Source organism: Protopterus annectens, chromosome 2.part1 (genome assembly GCF_019279795.1).
Source record: "Protopterus annectens isolate FY-2018-M chromosome 2.part1, PAN1.0, whole genome shotgun sequence".
NCBI lineage: Eukaryota > Metazoa > Chordata > Ceratodontiformes > Protopteridae > Protopterus > Protopterus annectens.
The window spans coordinates 1,954,010,673-1,954,035,535 of NC_056729.1; the positions used below are offsets into that span (position 1 = coordinate 1,954,010,673).

The following is a 24,863-nucleotide window of genomic DNA, read 5'->3' on the forward strand; positions in this document are numbered from 1 at the left end:
CTTGTTGTGGTGACAGGCCTGGGACCATCATCGAAGCTCCTGTTGTAGGCAGGGAATCAAGGATATGACTGTCTGTAGGCTGTGACAATGCTGAGTCCAAACACTTTTTAGATACCATTATAGTTTCCTCATATGCAGTTTGGCATATGGAATTAATAGAATGCAAGAAGCCATGAAACCCAGGGCCTGTAAAATTTTTCTTGCAGGGAGCTGGGTCTTTGTTGCCATCATTTGAAAGTAATGTGTCAGTTGCCTTTGTCTGGCGTGAGATATGCCATCTGGCAAGTTGTATTTAAGCTTGCACCCAGGAATATTATCTCTTAAGAGGGCACTAGTTTTGATTTCTTTTCGTTTACTGTGTACCCTAGGCAAATTAGCAATCTTTTTACAAACGCCAGGTGCTTTAATGGCCTTGCTCTCTGCTTGTATAAGGCAGTCGTCCAAGTAGGGATATATTTGAATTCCTTTTTGTCTGCAAAATGCAATTACTGGTGCCAGGCATTTGGGGCAGTGCAGAGAATTGATAATGCAATGAGCCTGCTATAAATCTAAGGTATCTTCTGCACGATTGTCTGATTGGGACGTGCAGGTATGCCTCCTTGAGATCCAAAGTAACTAGCCAAGCCTCTTTGCCCAGCATGGGCAGGAGTTGTTGTAGTGTTAACATTTTGAATTTTGGAACATCCGTATTTAGGATTGACAGGTCCAGTATTGGTCTCCATGCTTTGTCCTTTCTGGGTACTAGGAAAAGGCATGAATAAAATCCTTGGCCCTGTTCTTCTTGTGGAACCTTTTGAATAGCTCCCAAATCCATAAGAGCAGCAATCTGTTTTTGTGCCTCTGCCCATTGGTTTTGTGGCAGGTTTGGCATACCTTTTGGTTTTGGAAGCATGTGAAAGTGGAACCTGTACCCTTGAGAAACTATATTCAACACCCATTGGTCTTGGGTGATCATGTGCCAATTTTTTGAAAAAAGTGCTAGCTTTTCCCCTAGAGGTGCTGTCAACTGGTAAGAGCTTGGCATTTGAAGAGGGAAGTCATTGTGACTGTTTCCCATAAGGTTGTGATCTGTCTTCTCCTCCTTTGGGGCCTGTAGCACCCCATTGTTTGGGTCTGTAGGAGCCTTGGGGCTGAGATCTGCCTCTTGGACGTCTGTATCTGCCTCTTTGTGGCCTGTCTGACACTAGAAAGGACCAATTTTTTGGAGGACAGTTTTTTGCTAAATCTAGGTGGTTGAACCTGTAAGAAATCTTTGCTTTATCCTCCATTTTCTTTAACACCTCTTCTGCCTTAACACCAAACAAAGAATCATGCTGTAGTGGAGCATCCAATAATTTCATTTTAACATGGTCAGGTAAACTTTGTTCTTTCAACCAAGCATGTCTTCGGATAACTGAGCCTGTAACTGCAGCTCTACAAGAAGCCTCTAATGAATCAAAACCACATTGCAGAGTATGCTTTCCCACTTGTTCAACTGCATGCAATAAATCCTGCATCTATTTACTGTCAGGACTTTCTATATTAGTAACCATTTTCTGCTTTAACAATGACATGAGATACTGTTGATATTTAAGCATGTGAAACTGGCAGTTTAAAGCTCTTACAGCTAAAGCAGCAGAAGTGTAAACACTTTTCCCCCCATCTGTCCAGAGCTCTAGAATACCTATCTGAGGGGACAGGATTTTTGGCAGTGGAAGCTTTAACCCCTTTAGGACCCTGAGAAATTGTTTCTGGGTCTGCAACAGGGGTTTTTGTAAAGGAATTTATGAGAGTCAGGGACCCTGTAGTACCTGTCTGGCTTTACTGGTGCAGGGGGTAAAGAATCTGGAGACAGACTTTATTCAGTAAAAAACATCATCTACAATATCAAGCACAGGGGAAATAGCCAGGGGCCTGTGCTGAGGCAATAGAAGGAAATCTCTGAGCCTTTTCTTGGATTCAGAGTAATCCTGGCTCTCCCAATGGAAATGCTCCCTCATGGTGTGCAGGGTTTCCCCAAAAGAATAATCCTCAGGCGGTGAGGCTGAAGGAATGGACTCTTCCGCATCAGTGTCCTCATAAGGAGGAAGTGAACAGCCCTGATCAGAAGAAGGATCAGAGGAAATGGAAACCTGATCAGAGGAATCAATCAGTGTCTTGCCTAGGCCTTTTGTCAGGAGGGAGATGGGAGCCCCTGATTAAAGTAATAAGGTCTTCGGCCATTTTAAGCATCTGTTTCTTTGGCATGGATGACTGTTCTGGAGAATGCTGCACTTGTTTCCTTGTCTTTAATGGAGTTTTTGACTTTGCCTTTGCTGCTGTAGTAGCCTTAATTGTAAGCTGTAAAGGTCTGAAAACACCCTCAGAAGCCAGTGTCTGCTCAGCGGCTCCGGACCCATCTGAGGGCATAGTTTCCATAGGCCCAATACCTTGAGTTTCCACAGGCCTCGGTGTCTCCATGTGGCTGTCGGTTCCGGCCTGTGGCTCTGAGGTAGCGGGTGTCAGGGGCTGCGAAAGCGCCTCACTGAGAACCGGCGAACCAGGGACTGGCTTTGAAGAGGCTTCGTCATCGGTTCTAGACCTCGGATGCCTGTCTTCTTCTTTGTCTTTGCGTTTTTTTATACATTCCGGTCGTCAGTTGTTCTGATGGCATTATATAATTAAATCGTCGTCCAAAATAATGTAAGGCAAAATCAAACCGTTTAATAGTGCGTTTATTGAATCTAGCACAAAACCGACAAAGTACAGTTTTGTACCTACCATAAATGTAGATGTTCGAGGATCCACATTGCTGCAGTCCTAACCATTGGGTAGTCCGCTGTCCAGTCGGCCCGAATACCAAAGTATATGGCTGACGTCGGTCAAGGCGCATTAGACTGACGTCAGGACGTCAGGGTACTAATGCGCATGACCGACGTCATATCCTCAGTCTTTTCTTGCCCCAGATGTCAGAAGACCCTAAAAAGACAAGGCCAAAACCAAAAACACCAAACACTCCTGCACCAAAAATATGTACAATATATACACAATTACAAGAGTATAACCTCACCCACACAACCACCCCTAAACACAGAGGGGAAGGAGGGAGGGTAAATTGGACTGCAGCAATGTGGATCCTCGAACATCTACATTTATGGTAGGTACAAAACTGTACTATGTTCTTCATTCCACATTGCTGCAGTCCTAACCATTGGGTAGAATCCCAAAGCAGAGGTAAGGGAGGCTGGCAAATCATAAGGAAGCAGGAGCTGTCAACATGCCTTGCAAAATAGTTGTGGCAAAACCAGCCCTAGATTTAGAGTAGAGAGGAAGGTGGTAATGCTTAGAGAAAGTATGCACCGAACTCCAAGTAGCTGCCTCCAAAATATCCTTAGTTGCCACTCCCCTTAGAAATGCTGTAGAAGTGGCAGTAGCCCTAGTGGAATGAAGCCTAATCCCAGCTGGAATCTCCTTGCCATGATGGGAATAACAAAATGCAATGCAAAACCCAATCCACTTAGAAATAGTTTGTTTTGACACAGGCTTGCCCTGAGAACTCAAAGCAAAAGAAATAAACAACTGCTGAGACTGCCTAAAATCCTTAGTCCTGCTTAAATAATAACGCAACTGCCTGTGTACATCTAAAGTGTGCAAAATCTTTTCCCCCTTATTTTGGGGATCTGCATAGAAAGTAGGCAAATGAATAGTTTGGTTTAAAGCCACACTAGAAACCACCTTAGGCATAAAAGGATTAGTACGTAATGATACCCTATCCTTATGGAAAATCAAAAAAGGCTCTACCGCCATAAGGGCCTGCAATTCAGAAACCCTTCTTGCAGAAGTAATGGCCAACAAAAAAGCAGTCTTCCATGACAAGTATTTCAAGTCAGCAGTAGCCGCAGGCTCAAAAGGTTGTAGAGTAAGTTTCTCCAACACAAAATTGAGATCCCAAGCAGGAGTAGGAGCTCTCGTGGGGTCTTATATTCTTTGCCCCTCTAAGAAATTGCTTGAACAAAGGATGCGAAAACAATGGTGGGTCACAATCATAGTGAGCTGAAATTGCTGCAGCATGAATCTTAATGGAAGAGAAAGACAAACCTTTGTCCAATAACTCTGTAAGATATTGAAGAGCCACACTCAAATTAGGCTCAGAAATCTCCAAATTCTTTGCTGCACTCCAAAATAAAAATCTCTTCCATTTTTCTGCGTACACTTTCCTTGTACTAGGTCTTCTGGCTTCCATAATCACATTCAAAACTTGTTGAGGAAGTTGAGACCTGCTGTGTTTCAAAACAGAATATGCCAGGCTGTTAGATGAAGAGAGTGAAGCTTGACATTGAGTAGATGACCGTCCCTCTGAGACAATAGGTGTGGAATCAAAGGTAAAGGCCATGGAGGCTTCCTTACCAGACTCCTCAGTAATGGGTACCAGTGTTGCCGAGGCCAATCTGGAGCTATTAAAATCATCCTTGGCTTGTCTTGTCTGACCTTTAGGAGTACCTTTGGGAGAAGAGGTAGAGGTGGAAAGGCATACACATGAAGATTTTTCCAACTGAAAGAAAGAGCATCCACTTTCCAAGCTGTATGATGAAACCTTTTCGTGCAAAACTTTGGCAGCTGGTGGTTTAGTGGAGAAGCGAACAGATCTATGTCTGGAGTTCCCCATGACACTGTCAATTTTTGAAATACATGAAGATCCAGTTTCCACTCGTGGGGATCCATGATTTGCCTGCTTAACACATCTGCTAAGGAGTTCTGTGCTCCCGGCAGAAACCTTGCCTGAAGAGTTAGTTGCAAGCTGAGCGCAGTCTCCCATAAAATCATTGCTTGCCTGCATAGAGGGTAAGAATGTGTTCCCCTTGTTTGTTGATGTACCACATGACAGTTGTGTTGTCTGTTAGAATCAACACCTGCCCTGGAAGAAGTAACTCCTTGAAAGCCATTAATGCAAACTGGACTGCTAACATCTCCTTCATGTTGATATGTAGATGCTGTAGTCTGGCAGGCCACTTGTCTTGTATCCACTTTCCATTCAGATGAGCTCCCCAAGCTATGTCCGAGGCATCTGTCGTTAGAATCTGACTCGCCTCTGGCCGGGTCACAGAGAGTCCCTTGTTTAGGTGACATTCCTGAGCCCACCACAAAAATTCCTTTTGAATGCAAGGTATTATTTGAATGACAGTGTCCAAATCCTGGCAGTGCTGTGTCCATACATTTTTGAGATACCATTGCAGCTTCCTCATATGCAGTTCGGCATTGGGAAGCACCAGAATACAAGATGCCATGAACCCTAAGGCTTGAAGGACTGTCCTTGCAGTCAGCCCGGACTGAAGAGATAGTTGATGGAAGTAAATGGAAAGATTCTTTTGTTTGTCCGGGGTTAAAAAGGCCATCTGGGCTGCTGTTTTCAGTCTCACACCCAGAAAGCACATGTCTTGAGAGGGTACTAGACTGGACTTTATTTCGTTCACAGAATACCCTAGGCATCTTAGCACTGCTATCACATATTCCAAATGCTGTAAAGGTCTTCCTTTTCTTGAGCCAGAATCAGGCAGTCGTCCAAGTAAGGATAGATTTGAATTCCTTTTAGCCTGAAGTAAGCTATCACTGGAGCCAGAACCTTTGTGAATACTCTGGGCAGTAGATAAGCCAAAGGGCAATGCAGAGAACTGATAATGGGAATTTCCAGCTCGAAAACGCAGATACTTCCTGCAACTTAGTCTGATAGGCACATGAAGGTAAGCCTCCTTGAGATCTAAAGTTACCATCCAGTGATCTTTGCCCAGCAGAGGTAAAAGCTGTTGTAACGTCAACATTTTGAACTTGGGAATGTCCAGATAAGTGTTGAGGATAGATAAATCCAAAATTGGTCTCCACGTGTCCGCCTTCTTTGGTACTAGGAACAGGCGAGAATAAAATCCTACGCCCCTTTCTGGCACAGGGACTGGCTGAATGGCCCCTATTTGGAGTAACAGAGAAATTTGCTTGTGAGCCTCTTTTCTTTGCAGAGGAGGAATGTCTGGCATGCCTTTGAAAGGAGGCAAGGTATGGAAATAAAACCTGTAACCGTGGTGAATGATATCCAAAACCCATCTGTCTTGGGTAATTAAATCCCAATTTTCTTTGAAAAGAGACAGCCTTCCTCCCAAAGGTGCTGCCAGGCGAGAATGTACTGGCAGCTGAAAAGGCAGGTCATTGGGTCTGTTTACGAAAGGACTGACCCCTGCCCTCACCAGAAGTCTGAGCAGGTGAACTCCCTGTTCTAGGCCTAAAAGAACCTTGAGCTCTGCCCCTACCACGTCTAGACCTACCCCTAGACTGGGAATCATAAGCAGGATATGTCCATCCCTTAGTAGGCCAATTTCTACTAAACTTCGGAGGCTGCACCTGTAAAAAATCTTTAACAGTTTGCATAGACTTAGCCTTGTCCTCCATTTTTTTCAAAACTGCTTCCACAGGCAAACCAAACAACACGTCAGACTGTAAAGGAGCATCCAAAATCCTTGTCTTAACATGCTCAGCTAAATTCTGATCCCTCAACCAGGCGTGCCTACGAAGAACAGAACCAGTGGCAGCCACCCTCGAGGAGGCCTGCACAGCATCAAAACCACATTGCAATGAATGCTTACCCACCTGTTCAGACACATGAACTAAATCCTGCAACTCTTTACACTCAATACCTTCCGCCAGAGCATCCACCTTAGACTTCAATTGTGAAAGGAGATAATTTTGATATTTTAACATGTGAAACTGGCAATTCAAGCCCTCATGGCTAAAGTGGAAGAAGTATACACCTTCTTTCCCCATCTATCCAAAGCCCTTGCCTCTTTATCAGGAGGAACAGGATTTTTAACAACAGAAGCCTTAACACCTTTAGGCCCCTGAGAGACAGTTTCTGGGTCTGCCCTAGGACTCTTAAAAGATACTTATGAGCTTCAGGCACCCTATAGTACCTATCCGGTTTAACTGGGGCAGGAGGCAAAGAATCAGGGTTCAGGCCTCTGCAAAAACATCTTCCACCACATTCAGAACAGGAGGTATAGCTAAAGGCCTATGCTGGGGTAAAACAAGAATTCCCTAAGCCTCTTCCTGGAATCAGAGAAATCCTGACCTTCCCATTTAAAATGCTCCCTCATGGAATGCAGAGTCTCTGAAAATGAAAAATCCTCAGGAGGAGAAGCTGAAGGAGTAGAATCATCCACATCAGAATCAGAATAAGGAGGAAACTCCTGCAAGTCTTCAGCAAGACTCAGAAGCCTCGAACACTGCTCAAAACTCTCAAACTCAGGCTCCACCCTAGGCCTCTTATCAGGAGGGGGCATAGAACCTCTAATCATAGTAATCAAATCCTCTGCCATTTTAAGCATATGTTTCTTAGGCAAAGATCCTGAAGAGCTAGGAGAAACCCCCACTGAAGTTAAACCTGGCCTGCCTCTCAAAGAAGCCTTGGAAACAGAAGGGAGGCTCTAACCACCTTAGGAAGAGAGGGAAGAACAGCCACCTGAGAAGCCCCTTCAGCCTGGCCTACCTCCTGAGAGGACACATCCTGTAACAGTAAAGTCTCTCCCTGAGACTCCAAAGAAACTCCTGGCAAAACCTCCGGCTCCACTGAGCCTTCTAAAGAACCGACGTCCGGGACTGCGGTTCTTCTACTCTAGGCTTTGCTGCTTTGTCCTTGCGCTTTTGGGCGGCGCGGAGCATCCGGCGGCATTTTATAATTACAACGCTTCCCAAAACTAACCTGGCACAGTCTAACCTTCTCTTAATAGTGCGTTTGTTAAATCTAGCACAAGAGTGGCATCCAACAACGTCGTGCTCAGGCCCTAAACAAGGTATACACAAGGTATGGTAATCCCTATGAGGTATCTGTTTCCCACAAGAAATACAGTTATTCACTTTTTCTGACATCCGGTTAAATACTGAGGCAAGAAAAAACCAAAATATTCCCCAACGGGGTACTTAGCCAACTTTGATTCGGTCTGAAACTCCGACTTCAGAAAATTTCAGAACGCCAACCTGCACTCGCAAAACTGCTTCTGCATCGGACCATGCGGCAAAAAAGACTGAGGATATGACGTCGGTCATGCGCATTAGTACCCTGACGTCCTGACGTCAGTCTAATGCGCCTTGACCGACGTCAGCCATATACTTTGGTATTCGGGCCGACTGGACAGCGGACTACCCAATGGTTAGGACTGCAGCAATGTGGAATGAAGAACATCTAGTGATGTCGTGGTCAGGGCCTAGGCAAGGAATGCAGTAAGAGTGAAAGTCCTTATGAGGTATTTTCTTCCCACAAGAAATACAATTATTAACTTTTACTGACATCGGTCTGGAGCAAGAAAAAGTTTCCCCAATGGGGTACTTAGCTTTATTGAAGACTTTGGTTTTGAAATTCAATTCTGAAAATCTCAGGAGTCGGCCGACTGGCACTTGCGAACTGCTTTTGCTTTGGGCCCCACGCAGCAAAAAAGGCTGGAGAAAATGGCGTCAGTTGCAACTTTTATACCCCTGGTGCACTGACGTCAGGGAAGAGGCGACAGCAACCAACGCCGGACCAAGACTTTGGAACTCGGGCCCACTGCGGGTCGCCTGCCAGCAGGATAACCCAAGTGTAATGACTGCAACAGTGAAACACGATGGACATCTGGAGATTTATTGTGCACCTTTTTCTTCCATGGCTACCACTATTCTAAATTGTTCCTACTTTTTCTTATAGGAGCATAGAAGTAGATAAAAAGCAGAAACAACAAGAAGCCACAGTGGTGGGGTGTATATGCCATAAGCATTACTGAACAGTGTATGTGACGTGTACTCTAAGGAGAGCTCTCTCTTTTTGGTCTCTTCTGCAGGTGCAGTTGCAGTCTGGGGCTGAGTCATCACTGGCCACCCGACCTGCATCTCAGCAGGGGAATAAAGATCACCCTGCGAAAGGTGACTTGGAAGTCTCACTAGTGGTCTATGTGACCACTATTCTGGAAGGGAGTGAAGGGTACTCTTCTGATAATGGCCCTGAGGGAGTGTGTCCTGGAGTCACCACAGAGCAGTTGTGTAGGCTGCTATCTAATATGTGCAGCTGGATGCCTACACCTTGCACGGCAGGCTGAACTGTACAACCAGCAAGCCCCAACCACTGAGCTGCCAGAGGCACAGCCTGCACAAGACATCCACCACGAAGATGACTAATGGGGATTGCCTCTAGGCTGGTGTGGCAGCTGCCATGTAACCTGCCCTATCCCCATCCACATGCTACTTCACAACTCTGTTTTAGGTTTGCTTGTGTGTCCCAAAACTTTCTCTTCTCCCTCTATCCCTCTTACAGACATTTGTTTCCCCAGTTTGTTTAATATTTCCCCTTTCCCCAGTTATATAACGAACTGGGTTGACACTGAGATGCTCTTCCTTGGCCTTTTTACCTCTGTGCATGTGTGTGGCAGTGATGAGGCAAACCTCTGGACACGTGAGTGCGGCAGTGATAAGGCATGTAATCTCAAGCACGCTTGTGAATTCTCCTCCAACATCAACCACTTTGATCACATACATACTGATAGCATGGTTTCTCCACTTAGTCAGCTCAATGTCAGCTATCTCGTAATATGGTTCCAGGAATTTACTATGCACTATTCTAACTCCCTATGCTATGCAAACTACTTTAATTCATAGCAAAGCAGCTACAAGTTGTGTTGTCCAACAGGATCCCTGCAAAACATTTGTTTATGAACCCTAGACATCTGCACAGGTATGCAGCCAGGATGCAGTATACAATATATGTTAACGTTGTCTATTTACAGATTACAGAAGTGCAGATTTACAATAATTTTGCCATTGTTTTCAGCGCATACACACTAACAAAACTGAGCTGTATACAAAAATGTACAATATTCATGACTGTTTATAAAGTACATCAGAAACATTTAACAAGTATATACATTTACATGATGTGATGCTGTTATTCATGTATGACACAAACTGAAAATATTCAATACAAATCAGAAAACATTTTCATGTTTTAGATTACTGTAGGTTGCTTAAAGCATGTGTATTTGGCAGCTTCCTGTAGGTGTTTTTGTGAATTTATTCTGAACTCTAGCAGAATTTTAATTTCTAATAGTATTGGGCAAGCTCTCCAAATTTGCTACTGTACTATGTAGACTGACATGTAAACTTATTTTCCCCAAAATGTGTACACTGGAGAATTTTAGTTAATAATGAGCATGCATGAGTTATCCCTTAATTCTTTTAAATTACTACCATCAGCATTTAAGACTTTTGGTAAATTTTACATCTCATATTTGATAAGTCTTTTTTTTATTTTGGAAATCTACTTATCAGCTGATGACATTTCTTCATATAATTTCCTTTACAACCTTGGGGATATTTAAAAGTGAGATTCAGTCCAATGTGCTTTCACTGGCTACTACATTCTATACTGAAACACCATCCTGGAAACCACTGTAAAGTTTGAAACCAAGGATCATGGTGCCTGCAGTGTGAATTCAGCATCACAAACAGCAACACTTTTTTTTCGGACTGAGATCTTACTGTTCATGTTAAAGCATGTGGTCTTGGGTTAACAAAAGAAGCATTTACACAGCACCTTCAGCTACTTCTTCATTTTTCCTTTCAGTCTCTGTTTGACCTTCAGTAAGTACTGAAATGAGGTCTTCACCTTTTTCGTCATTGACATCTGTATGCCAGTAAGAAAAGAAAAAAATACATTGCGCTTGTTAACTGCTACATTTAAGCTAGGAAATGCCTCTTTCAGAGAAGACCTGGGGAGAAAAAGTCTATGCAAGAATCATTTAAATTACAACTGCAGCACAGTTTAAAAATATGTTTATGTAAGTGAAGCTAAACAATTCAGCTACATTTCCATAATTGAAGAGTGGAAAACAGTACATTTAAAAAAATTATAAAAATTATAAAAACTATATAGTAGAAGAAGTAACAACTGAAGGCACAAAATACTTTAAAGCATTACTAAAACATTATGCAATTAAACTTTTAATTCAGCTGCTCAAATACTTCAAATATCACTTCCTTAATGCATTAAAACAAATACATGCAAAGTTTGGCCACAAGAGTTTATTTAGTAAAATGTAAAGCAAAGCAGAATTAATGGAGAAAGAAATGTTACAAGTAAAGCAAAAAATCCACCAGGGAGTCGAGCAGCGACTCTACCAATAATGTAGAACCGACAGCACACTATTATTCCACACAGCGAAACAATGTTTAAGCACGAAATTGGACACGAAGCGTTTTGTCCAGTAAATACAACTGACTTCTTTAGAACTGAAAACTACACTGCCACAGACTTGTATTTAAATAAAAAGTACTACAAATGAATAACTAAATAAATAGTTATGGCAAATTTAAAGGAAAGGTCGTAGCACATATTTAAAATACATATTATAAAAAACATACAACATTAATGATTAAAAAAAAAAAAACTAATAAACTACATGTTAAAAGACTAAGATTTTAGAAATATATTGAAAACAAATTAAAAACTAAAGGTTTGGTTTACTTCGCCGTCTGCTCTACCTGTCCACCGTTCTACTTGGGCAAAACTGACAGAATTCTGAAAACAAATATACAAGGATAACTATGATCCAAATACTATGACTGCCACCAGTACGGTTAGCCAACAGGGTGCTGGCGGAAATTGGGCTACTGTTGGCTGGAGGAGGAGAAGGGGGGGAAGGCATGGCCGAAGGCAGGAAGAGAGGAGAAAGGACAGGAGGGTGGTAGTGAGGGTAGGAACTTTGAATGTTGGCAGTATGACTGGTATAGGGAGAGAGCTGGCCGATGTGATGGACAGAAGGAAGGTTGGTATATTGTATGTGCAAGAGACAGATGGAAGGGGAGTAAGGCTAGGTGTATTGGAGGTGGGTTCAAATTGTTCTATCATGGTATGGATGGGAGGAGAAATGGGGTAGGGGTTATCCTGAAGGAACAGTATGCCAAGAGTGTTTTGGAGGTGAAAAGAGTGTCAGAGTGATGTTTATGAAGCTGTAAATTGATGGTGTAATGATGAATGTTGTTAGTGCATATGCTCCACAAGCTGGCTATGCGATGGATGAGAAAGAAAAATTTTGGAGCAAGCTAGATGAAGTGGTGATGACTGTACCCAAGGGTGAGAGAGTGGTGATTGGAGCAGATTTCAATAGGCATGTTGGTGAAGGGAACAGAGGGGATGAGGAAGGGATGGGTAGGTATGGTGTTAAGGAAAGAAATGCAGAAGGTCAGATGGTAGTGGATTTTGCAAAAAGGATGGCCATGGCTGTGGTGAATACATATTTTAACAAGAGGGAGGAGCATAGGGTGACATGCAAGAGTGTAGGGAGATGCACACAGGTGGATTATATCCTATGCAGGAGGTCCAGTTTGAAGGAGACTGGAGACTGTAAAGGAGTGACAGGGGAAAGTGTAGTTAGGCAGCATAGAATGGTGGGGTCTGTAGAATGACGTTGATCAAGAAGAGGAGGAGGAGGAGTGCGAGAGCAGCACCAAGGATAAAATGGTGAAAGTTGAAAAAGGGTGATTGTGAGGTGGAGTTCAGGGAAGGCTTAAGACAGGCGGGTGGCAGGGAAGAGTTACCAAATAAGCTGGGTAACTACAGCAGAGCTAGTAAGGGATACTGCTAGAAAGGTGCTTGGTATGATATCTGAACAGAGGAAGGATGACAAGGAGACCTGCAGGTGGAATGAAGTACAGGAGAGTATACAGAGAGAGAGGCTGGCGAAGAAGAAGTGGGACTGTCAAACAGATGAAGAAAGTAGACAAGAGTATAAGGAGATGAGGTGCATGGCAAAGAAAAGAGGTGACAAAGGCTAAGGGATATGGAGAGTTGTATGAAAGGTTGGACACTAAGGAGGGAGAAAAGGACCTGTACCAATTGGCTAGACAGGAGGGACCGAGCTGGGAAAGATGTGCAGCAGGTAAGGGTGATAAAGGATAATGAGGGAAACGTACTTACAAGCGAGGAGAGTGTGTTGAACAGATGGAAAGTGTACTCTGAGGGGCTGATGAATGAAGAGAATGAGAGAGAGAAGGTTGGATGATGTGGGGATAAGTCAGGAAGTGCAACGGATCAGTAAGGAGGAAGTAAGGATAGCTATGAAAAGGATGAAGAATGGAAAGGCTGTTGGTCCAGATGACATACCTGTGGAAGCTTGGAGGTGTTTAGGAGAAATGGCAGTGGAATTTTTAACAAGATTGTTTAATGAAATCTTGGAAAGTGACAGGATGCCTGAGGAGTGGAGAAAGTGTTTTGATACCGATTTTTAAGAATAAGGGTGATGTGCAGAGCTGTAGTAACTACAGAGGGATAAAATTGATCAGTCACAGCATGAAAGTATGGGAAATAGTAGTAGAAGCTAGGTTAAGAAGGGAGGTGAGGATTAGTGATCAGCAGTATGGCTTCATGCCAGGAAAGAGCACTACAGATCCGATGTTTGCTCAGAGTGTTGATGGAAAAAGTGCAGAGAAGGTCAAGAGGAGTTGCATTGTGTCTTTGTGGACTTAGAGAAAAAATATGACAGGGTGCCTAGAGAGGAATTGTGGTATTGTATGAGGAAGTCGGGAGTGGCAGAGAAGTATGTAAGAGTGGTACAGGATATGTACAATGGTAGTGCGACAGTGGTGAGATATGCACTGGGAGTGACAGATGTGTTTAAGGTGGAAGTGGGATGACATCAAGGATCTGCTCAGAGTACTTTCTTATTTGCAGTGGTGATGGACAGGAGTCCCCGTGGACTATGATGTTTGCAGATGACATTGTGATATGTAGTGAGAGTAGGGAACAGGTTGAGGAGACCCTGGAGCGGTAGATATTTGCTCTAGAGAGGAGAGAAATGAAGGTCAGCAGGACTAAGACAGAATATATGTGTGTGAATGAGAGGGATAGTGGAATGGTGAGGATGCAGGGAGTAGAGCTGGTGAAGGTGGATGAGTTTAAATAATTGGGATCAACAGTTCAGAGTAATGGCGAGTGTGGAAGAGAGGTGAAGAAGAGAGTACAGGCAGGGTGGAGTGGGTGGAGAAGTGTCAGGAGTGATTTGTAACAGACTAGTACCAGTACGAGTGAAAGGGAAGGTACAAAGAGGGTAGTGAACCAGCTGTTATATGGGTTGGAGACAGTGGCACTGAAAAAAAGGCAGGAGTCAGAGCTGGATGTGGCAGAGTTAACGATGTTAAGATTTGCACTGGGTGTGACGAGGGTAAACAGGATTAGGAATAAGTATATTAGAGGGTTAGCCTAGATTGGACGGTTTGGAGACAAAGCCAGAGAGGCAAGACTGCACTGGTTTGGATGCGTGCTGAGGAGCGATGCTGGGTATATTGGGAAAAGGATGTTAAGGATGAAGCTGCCAGGTAAGAGGAAAAGAGGAAGGCTTAAGATAAGGTTTATGGATGTGGTTTAGAGAGGACATGCAGGCGGTTGGTGTGACAGAGCACGATGCAGAGGACAGGAAGAAACGGAAGCAGATGATCTGCTGTGGTGACCCCTAACGGGAAGAGCTGAAAAAAAAGGACAACTATGATCCAAATGCAAAGAAAACAGTACCCTTTACAGACATTCCATAACAATTTCAATGGTTTTCTCTTTTCTATTTTAGCAAAGGTGTCAGTGAATCCTAGAGGTGGACCTGGGAAAGACATTTTGGAAGCTAGAGAACTAGTTAGATACTTAGGTTAGAGCCCACCCATATACCTGGCATTAATGACAATGACTCTATAGTCCCCATTTAAAAAAAAAAAAAAAAAAAAACACTCTTGTAGGTATTAGAAACCCAAAATATTTGCAGAAATTAAACCAAAGAAATGTTCAAAATTCATTAAATGTATACATCTGCAGCCATGGGACTGACCGCATAAATATCTCCTGACCTCACCAGATCCAAACATCAATATGAATTACAGGAGTCGTCAGTTCTAGACACACTGTGGTTGCTGCAAAGAGCACTTTTGGCTAACATCAAAGATTGAAACAATACTAATGTCATGAACTTTAATACTACTCTGATTTAGGAATGGGGTCCACTTCCATCATGGTATTATATAAACCAAAAAGACTTACAGAAATTAACGTGTGAGAATGCACCTAGGCAGCAAGTCTGGTTCACCTTCAACCACTGAGCAAGCCCACTTCCTGCAAACAAGGAAATGATGATAAAAAAAAAAAAAAAATCGGAAAGGCAACTGCAGCGGCTGAATGGAGGGGTCATCCAAGGGTAAAATGATGGCTGGAAAGAGCCCAGCTGAGTACGATATTTAACTTTTACTGACCTCTCTATATAGAACTTTTGTAACATTAAACTCCAGCTGGTCTTATTGTCTTGTCTCACTAAGTGGACTGACAGTGACTTTGTGCCGATTAAAGTACTGATGTAAGCATTACAAGACTCCTTTATAAAACCATGTTGTTATGCCCTCTCATATCTTCTTCCAGCCTGGAAAGCCATGACAAGTGTGTTTGCATCACTGAGGACAGTATGGTTGCCTAAGAGGTTTAAAAGGAGATCACTGCTGCAATTCAATTCCTTATCCATGGGAAATTTTCAAAGGCAGATGCCTGTCTTCTAGTCTGAGTTCCTGCAGAAGTCCCCTATGAGCACAGCTCCTCCACTCAAAGATGGCGGTCAGACATATAACTCAAAAGGAGAAACTGCTGGCATTATTCAGTGTTTTTCTGGAGGAAAGGCATCCAGAAGTGTCCCTTAACTAGTTACCACTGCCCCCCTTTCTTAATTCAGCACAGACCATTAGGACTTTAGTTTTAAATCTGTGCTTCCTCTCTATTTGGCACCAGAATAGCAATGAATAAGGCTCCCATAAATACAAAACTAGTGAGAAGACAGTCAAGGCTACTGTAATCCATTTTGATATTATGAAATACATGAGATCTGCAAGTCCCCAGGACGTCCACAAGGAGACGGCAGTAAAGCCTTGGTGACATCCTAACTGAACACCTGCTGCTATGGCAAGCTACTCATACAATTCTACTATCACCATCATAAGGATTACCACTGCAGTTTACTTCCTTATATGTGGAAAAGTAGCCAAAGCAGTATTGTGGATACCCCACAGGGAGGAGTCTATCATGCTTTGCAGGCCAGTACAGAAAAAGCTCGCCCTGTTTTAGGACTGCATATCTTGTTTACAGTGATTGGAGAAAGTGTGTATGGATGACCTAACCTTTGATTCACAAACACCCTGAACATTCTTAAAGAACTCTAGTGAGCCACGACTGTGGCCCCATGCCCACTGCTGGAAACATAAGGTAATGCATTTAAACAGAAATTTGAAGTGTCTTTCTGTACGTTCCTTCACCTGCCTTGTTCAGTACAATAACAGACAAAAAGCTGATCCCTTTTCCTTATGTCTGTCATTCTGGTAATAGAATATATGAGTTGATGAAACGGGGATCCCAAGGAGGAGTAGGGTCTTTGCTGGGGGAGGGTTCTAAGGAGGAAAACCTTCTTCATAAAAGTTCTACATAAACTAGAAGCAGCAACAGAGCCTGAAGATAACCCAGAGTGGAAGTTGGATATGGCTGCCAGTTAAAGCTTAATCATAGAGAAGCTAGATCCCTCTTTAAACAGCGAAGTAAGAAAAGAAATGATGGTAGGGATGGGAGCTGAATAAGGGTGAATGTTCGTTTTGGCATCCCAGGTAGAAAATCTGTTCCACTTACTTCTATACACTTTTTTGGTAGATGCCCTTTGAGAGGCTAAAGCAATACTCTTGACTGGAGATGAAAGTCTGGACCCTTTAACAATCATCGGAATTGGAGAAACCATGCAGTTAAGCTTGACAGTGGCCAGATCCTGATGAAGCCCTAGTGATGGATGGGTTAGGAGGACCATATTGGGTTCCAGTATCCATGGAGGATACTTCAGATGAAACCAGAGGAAGGGGAACCAAATTTAATGATGCCAATAAGGGGCAATGAGGATTCCGGTGCTCTTCAACTGTTTGGTTTTCTGAAGGAATTTTGAGATCAACAGAAGGGAAGGATAAGCCTAAAGGAAACCGGAGTGCCAACTGTAGACTAGAGGTTCCCTCAGGGACTCCTGGGAGGGAGGGGATCAGCACAAAGTACTTACTACACTTGTTGTGGGGGGAGGCAAAAAGGTTGCAGCAAGGGTGGCCCCAACGGCCAAAAATCTGATTCATTACTGTTTGATTGAGGGACCACTTGTGAGGCATCAGGATGGATCTGTTGAGCCTGTCCACCAGCACGTTGGATTTCCCCAGCACAAGTGCTGCAATGAGAAAGCAGTGTGAACAGACCATCCACTCCCAAACTCTCATGGCCGCTCCGCAAAGGGGGTAAGAATGGGTTCCTCCTTGCTAGTTGATGTACCAGACTAATGACATATTGTCTGTGTTAACTGCAATAGTCTCCAGAGGAAGAACGTCCTGAAAGGCTTGCAATAAGAGAAGGACTGCTCTCATCTTTAGGACACTGATATGCAATCTGTTCTCTCTATGGGAGTCCAAGTGCCTTGGACGATCTTTCCCATGAAATGCCACCCCAGCTGGGAAGCGTCCATGGTCACTGTGGCTGTGGGGAAGGGAAGGATGAATGGTCTTGCCAAAAGACAGGTTGGAATGAATCGACCATTCCAGGTGGGTTTCGCAATTTCTTATCAACTTGATAGGAGCAGATAGAGACTGGTGAAGTATAGACCACTGCACAGCCAAGATCCACTAGAGAACATGCATACAGAACCTTGTCAAAGGTACTAGTGTTATAGCAGCCGCCATAGTTCCAAGAGCTCAAAGAGCAAGCCTGGTGGGAGGAGAAGGATATGATTTCTCAAAGTCTCTATCTGATGTAGGGGCAACAAAGCTATTTGGGTAAATGTGTTCAGCTGAGCCCAGATAAATTCCAAAGATTGAACTGGCACTGGTTGTGATTTGTCCAGATTTATTGCGATGCCTAGGAGGTCTGAAATCTGGTAAAGGTAATCTCTGGCCTGAGATAGTTGCTGTTTGGTTGGGGCAATCAGGAACCAGTCATCTAGATATGGGAACCCAAAAATGGTTGGGGCAGTCAGGAACCAGTCATCTAGATAAGGAAACATCCCAAAACCTTGCAGTCTGAGATGAGCCGCGACCACTGCCATGTATTTGGTAAATAATGGCGAGTCCAAAGGGCAGGGCTCTGAATTGGTATTGACTGGCTCCAGGCCAGAAATGCAAGTGACTCCTTGAGCACCTATTTTGATGTGATAGCATGCATCCTTTAAGTCCACAGAGCACATCCAATCGCTCCTTAACAATGGAAAAATAGACTGTACTATAACCATCTGAAACATTTTTTGTGTACAAGTTCAGTCTGCTTAGGTCCAAGACTGGCCTTAAATCCCTGGTCTTCTTTGGCAGTAAAAAGAAGCAGGAATAAGTTCCGGATCCTCTCTGTTCAGTTGGGACCTCTTGGAGAACTCTCTGGCAGTAAATTTTAAATTTCTAACATTGCAGACTCCCTCTGACTGGGTGGTACATCGGGGAGTGTCTTTCAAGTTCTTGGTGGCGTAAGAGAAGAGAGAATGTAACAGATTTTGGATATTATGTTTTGCACCCAAACATTTTTATTAACTGGGCCCAGGCATTTGAGTGTACAGAAAAACGACCATGACTGCCTCCAGGGTAGAGCAGTTGGGCAATGCTTCAGGAGCACTGATGGGGCTGGTCAGGAAAAGGTTCCCTGAAGCCCTGATTTTGTGGGCCTCCCCCTCTACCTCTACAGTGACATCTTCCATTGAAGCTCCCCTCCTCTGCTTCTGGAGGGGAACTGTCTGCGTTGGTCAGGAAAAGACCCTTGAGACTTACAGAATTACATTTTCTTGCCCCCCCGAGTCCTGGTGTTGGTCCATTGAGGTGTGGAAAACTTGACTCCTACAGCAAACAAGGTCTTGCCCTCTTTCTCACTGCAAGTCAGGGTGTCTTTAACTAGACCAAATAAAGAGGAACCATCAAAGAAAACACTGACAAAAGACACCTTAAAAGGCGCTTCCAAGTCACAAAGCCTCATCCAGGCATGTCTGCACACATGAATGCAGATGCCAGCTACCCATGAGGTACCCCTGCTAAGTGAGAGATAAGCCTCATGGATGAATTGGAAAGGGAGGAAAGAGTGGCTAGCTTTGGAGAGACTTTCCAGTAGTCCTCTGTCAGCATGGTCTCCACCAAAGAGTCAGAGTTCCTTGACCAGGTCTCTCTGCAAGCAAGTAAAATGTGCCAAGCAGTTGAGTGCTCACAGCATGAAGGTGGCTGAAGTGTAAACGTGCTTGCCGAACCTGTCCATCACTCGACTCCCTGTTAGGCAGGTGGACAGTAGAGTTTTGTTCAGCTAGGTCTTTCTTAGTGGCAGCTGCCACCACCATATTGTCAACTGGAAAACCTTTGGACCAAAAAGAACAGTCTTTAGGGGGGCAAAAGGATTCTGTCAGGTTGATTAGGCACAGGAACTATAGTGTCCGGCTCCTTCCAGACCCGGCGAGCCACCAGTTCTATGAGGACATCCACCTGGGGGGGGGTCCAAGATGCAGCTGGACCAGTCCCAAAAGCTTCCAGAAATGCAGACTCCTTGGAAGCAGGATCCTGGGACAACCAACCATCTTGGTTTCAAAATTCCCAAAATGTCTGCAAGGGAGACACCCTCTTGGTGGTGATTTTGGGGATCCTTCTGTTTCATTGAAGTCTGTATCCTCAGTGAGGGACTCCATGGTGGAGTCTAAGTGCCTCCTCTTGCAAGTCCTCTTCTGAGGCACCTTGTCTGTGGGATGTACAGGGGAAGTATCGAAAGAGGCAGACCCCACCTCAGTTGGGAGATCCTGGATACTCACAGACGGGCTGACCCAGGACAGGAATGGAAGGATCAGTTCCCAGATCCGATAAGAAGCGACGGGGCAGAACAGTAACTAAAGAGATCGGGTCTTTGACTACACAAAGTCTTTTCTATGACCTGGAAAGCCAAGGGACACTGAGAACCCCTCCCCAACTACATTGGGGCTGAAGTCCTTGAAAAAGAAATGACAAGGGACCTTAGATCCATGGCTCCCAGATAGAATTAGGCCCATGTTGTCGAGAGCTAAACCACCAAAGGGAAGAGATGGCTCCGATAAAATCTGAACTGAATCCCTAAGACCTCAACATTCCGAATCAGAGACCCACACTGATCCAAAGATCTTGGAGCAGAGGTGGTCAAGACAACTGTCGGAGTTGTGGAAGCTACGGCCCTCTGATCCAACACAGAATTTCATTAGATGGCTAAGGTCCTGGGGCTCCTACACCAAAGCCAGTATCAGAGGAGATTCTACATTGGCTGAAATTTATCATGGATCCATGAGGGCACGGAGCTGATAAGACCCCTATCAGCCCCGATGATCTTCCTTACCATCTGGACCACATCATATTCAGAAAGGCTTCTGGAGGATCTAGACAAAGCTACTGACGATGGGCGGGAGTGCCATGGAGTCTGCAAAATCTTAGTAGGTACCACGGGGGCACTGATCGAATGGAAGACCCTGGTGACCAGCACCTAGCTCTCAGAACCAAAGTCCTAGGATCTGAGGATAAGTAAGAGAATACTGGAGATCAGCTCTTCTGAATCAACCTCCTTGGATCTGAGGGATGACTAGGATTGGGAAGGGCTGCAGTAGTCTTGGATTGTGAAGAAGCCGGATCAGAGAAGGAGTGAGGATCCGACACAATAGATAAAGTCATCGGAGTAGACACAGACGGATCCAAGAGTGCCTTTGGATCTGCTGACGAAGAACTAGGTCTCGTAACTACACAAGTCAGATCCGAGGTTTTTAAATCTTTTACAGGAAGTTCTGACAAAGTCCTGGAGTGTTTATGAGGGACCTTCTTTGGTTCTGTAGCAGAACCTGTTATAGTCTGCTTGGGGGTTGTATCCCTGGAGAAGAAAGAGTGGACAGGGCAGAATCCTTTTCAAGATTAATTTGTTGTGCCTATTGGATGATCTCTCTGGGGTTGAACCCCTCACAAATGGCACATGTGACTTGTAAGTGTGCTGCTTCTAAACAGTAAACCCATTTGTCATGAGAATCAGAGTACGGAATCTTACGTCTGCACTCCGAACACATTTTAAAACCCTCTTTTTTGGGGGGGGGGGGGCTGGCTAATATAACACAACCCAATATATATATATATATATATATATATATATATATATATATATATATATATATATGAAGAAGTTATGTACTCACCCTAACGTTCCATGTGAGTTGTTCATCTCGCCTTCATTCTTTACTGATGAGTTCAGAGCTCATCCATTGGCTCTGGTATGGTCGTTTGCAAAGCTCTAGGTTTACCATTAGCCCAGTAGCTCGAGACCAAGCCCCTTATCCCATGATGCACTGGGAATTACCTCAGTTCTTGTTTGCTGTGTGTACTATAGCCATATAACTGAGCTATCCTCCCACGGAGAGGAAGAAGAATTGAGCAACCAGGATGAGACCAACCTCTAGGTCAACTATCAGCCAGGAGGGGGAAGGAAGGAGGGACGCAAGAATGAAGGTGAGATGAACACCTCACACGGAACATTATGGTGAGTACATAACTTCTTTATGTGAAGTTGTTCAATCTCGCCGTTCATTCTTTACTGATGGGTAGCGTCCCTAAACCCTCAATCTCGGGTGGCTCACGGGAGTACATTCCTCAGGACTGTAGACCCAAAAGAAGCCCTGTCCCTGGAGGCCTTATCAACTTTGTAATGAGTGATAAATGTATGAGGTGTAGACCAAGTGGCTGCAGCACAAATGTTATCAAGGGGCAATTTGGCTTGGAATGCAGAAGATATAGAAACTGCTCTGGCTGAGTGAGCTTTAATCTTGTGTAGTAAGGGCATATTAGCAGCTGAACAAACAAAAGGTGACAATCAGATAACCATTTTGAGAGAGTTGTTTTAGCCACTGGTCTACCTTTTCTGGCTTCAGAGAAAGACACAAAGAGCTGGTCTGATTTCCTAACATCTTTTGTTCTGTCCAAATAATATCTGAGCTGCCTGTGAACGTCAAGTTTGTGCAGCATATACTCTAATTTGTTGGAATGGTTAGGGAAGAAGACTGGTAACTCAATGACTTGGTTGATATTAGATTCTGAACAAACCTTGGGTAAAAGGGAGGGGTCTGTCCTAAGAGATACTCTATCAGCATGAGGGGGAATCGGGGCAAAGTAGCTTTTGCATTTCGTGCTGATGTGACAGGCAAAAAGATCGCAGCAAGGCTGGCCCCATTTGTGGAAAATCCTGTCAGCAATCTCTTTCTTGAGGGACCACTCATGCGGCAACAAGATTGCCCTGCTCAGTTTGTCTGTCACGTTGGATCTCCCCGGGAATGTGCGTTGCCAACAGAAAGCACTGGGAGGAGACAGCCCACTGCCAAACTCTTGAGGGCTTCTCGACAAAGGGGGTAAGACTTGGTTCCGCCTTGCTTGTTCAAGTACTAGACTACTGACACTGTCTGTTTGAATTGCAATCGTTCCTAGAGGAAGAGAGTCCTGGAAGTACTGCAACGCCAGAAGTACTGCTCTCATCTCCAGAACACTGATATGCAGATGTCTCTCTAGATCCGTCCATGTGCCTTGGGCAGTCTTTCCCTGAAAGTGCCCCCCCACCCCCTATCAGGGAAGTGTCTGTAGTCACTGTGGTGACTGGGGGGGGGGGGGGGGTTAGTACAAAGGGGCATCCTATGGTTATATGACGAGACGTCAACCACCACTGGAGATCTCACTTGCAAGAGTTCGTAATTAAAAAGTGTGATTCGTTGGAAGTTCCTGATAAGACCATTGAATGAACAGCAGACATTGAAGAATCCGCATATGCATCCTTGCTAATGGTATGGCCAAGATTGCTGCAGCCATCAAACCCAATACTTTTACAACTTCTGCAGCTGGTGCTTTGTCTTTCGATACCAATGAGCTGACATGCTGGCGAAGAAAGTCTCTCGATTGGTAGTTGTAGAGTGGTGGTTGAAGTGTCTAACTCTGCCCCTATAAAAACGATATGTGATAACGACAAGGCAGACTTTGCTGAGCTGACTGTAATGCCTAAGTGATTGCAGAGTGTATTCCCTTGCCTGAATCAGTTGATGCCTGGTGGTGGAGGTAAGAAGCCAAACGTCTAAGTAAGGAAATGCCTGGAATCCTAAACACCTCAGATGAGCCGTGACCACTGCCATGCACGTGGTGAACACTCTGGGGGCTGTAGTGAGACCAAAGGGCAGGGCTCAAAACTGATGATTGGCTCCCAGGCGGAAATGCAGGTGATCTCTGGATGGCATGGCCATTTTTATGTGGTAGTACGCATCCTTGAGATCTATCGAGCACATCCAACTGTCTTTCCCTAAAAAGGGAAGTATAGACTGTAGTTTGACCATCCAGAACTTCTCTTTCTTCACAAATTGGTCAAGTCTGCTGAGGTCCAAAATGGGTCTCCAGTCCCGTTTTCTTTGGAAACGAAACGAATCTTGAGTAAGTTCCGAATCCTGTTTGGTAAGCTGGATGACTCTTTTTGTAGCAACTTGTGGACCTCTACAGTTGCTTGTTCCCTGTAACTGGGTGGAACGTCCAGGATTCTCCTTGCAGGCGGGGGAGGAGTGGAGAACGGTATGAAATACCCTCTGGAAGTAATACTTTGTACCCAGCTGTCTTTTATATCTTGCCAGGCATCTGGGTACAAAGATAAGTGACCTCCGACTGCCTCCAGAGCAGGACAGTCAGGTCTGCTTTCAGGAGTGCTGATAGGGCTGACCAGAGATGTGACCTCTGTCACCCTGGTGTTGTGGACCCCCCCCGCCGCAAGGGCAGCATCTTCCATTACCCCCTCCTCTGCCCCTAGAGGGGGGGTTCATCACATGTCCTGAAAGACTCCTTGGGCTTTCCGGAACCACATCTTTCTTCCCCTTTGGCCTCTGGGGCTAAGGCCGAGTAGGGGTGGAAAAACGGACTCAGACGGCAGACAGAGTCTTTCCCTCCTGTTCACACCTGGTCAAAGTTTCCTTCACTTTAGGCCCAAAAAGAGATGAGCCATCAAAAGGGGTGTTCACGAATGAAGACTTAAAAGGGTTCTGCTAAGGAACACAAGCGCATCCAGGAATGTCTTATGAGAGCAATTCCTGTACCCGCTGCTCTACTCGTCCCATCAGCTGCATATATGAGACGCATGGATAAGTTCACAATAGAATTTAGGGTAGCAAGCTGGGCGGCAACTTTATCAGAAGCCCCTGCAGCTACAGTACCCTGTAGAGTATCTCCCAACTCCTTAAGGAGATCTCTTTGTAACCTAGTGAAATGGGTCAAACAGTTCAGGGAACAAGAGTGCAAAAGTCGCTGAACTAAACATGTTTCCCATATCTATCCATGATCTTGGACTCTCTATTAGGAGGGTGGATAGACGAGGAAGTCTCAGACATTTCCTTTTTGGTGGCCGCCACCACTATGGCATCAACAGGGACACCTCTGGACAAAAAGGATTTATCTATTGGAGCAGAAATAAACTTATTAGGCCTCCGAAGAACAGGCTCCATGGACTCCGGTGACTCCCACGACCTCTGGGAGACCAAATGCATGAGCTCATCGAAGGGCGGAGACACCCAAGAGGTGGAAGGTTGAGACCCGAAAGCCTTTAAGAGAACTGACTTGTCCTCAGTAGGGCTTTTGGACTGCCAATCACCCCTCTTCCCAATGATCTCGAGTATCTCCGCAAAGGAGATATCCTCAGAGGGGGACCGTGGGGACCCTTCTGACTCATGCATGTCAGTGTCAGATGGAAGCAGAAGTGGACACAGGCGCTTTAGGGGATGAGGAAGCCAGACCTGGTGTCGAGGATGTCTTGGGGGACAAGGCTCTCCTCATGGCTTTGAAGG

General features: G+C 44.6%; 1 protein-coding gene across 4 annotated transcripts in view; it reads right to left on the bottom strand.

Moving 5' to 3' along the window:
* Positions 1-24,863, bottom strand: part of ZNF451 (zinc finger protein 451) — a 1,506,235-nt gene that overhangs the window by 479,237 nt on the left and 1,002,135 nt on the right. For 3 of the 4 annotated variants that reach the window (XM_044063343.1, XM_044063344.1, XM_044063346.1), the window contains exon 14: positions 10,556-10,645. The exons of the other annotated variant lie outside the window; for it this stretch is intronic. In XM_044063343.1, coding sequence (XP_043919278.1) covers positions 10,556-10,645 — 90 coding nt within the window. The remainder of the gene's footprint in view (positions 1-10,555; positions 10,646-24,863) is intronic. 4 annotated transcript variants of the gene reach the window in all.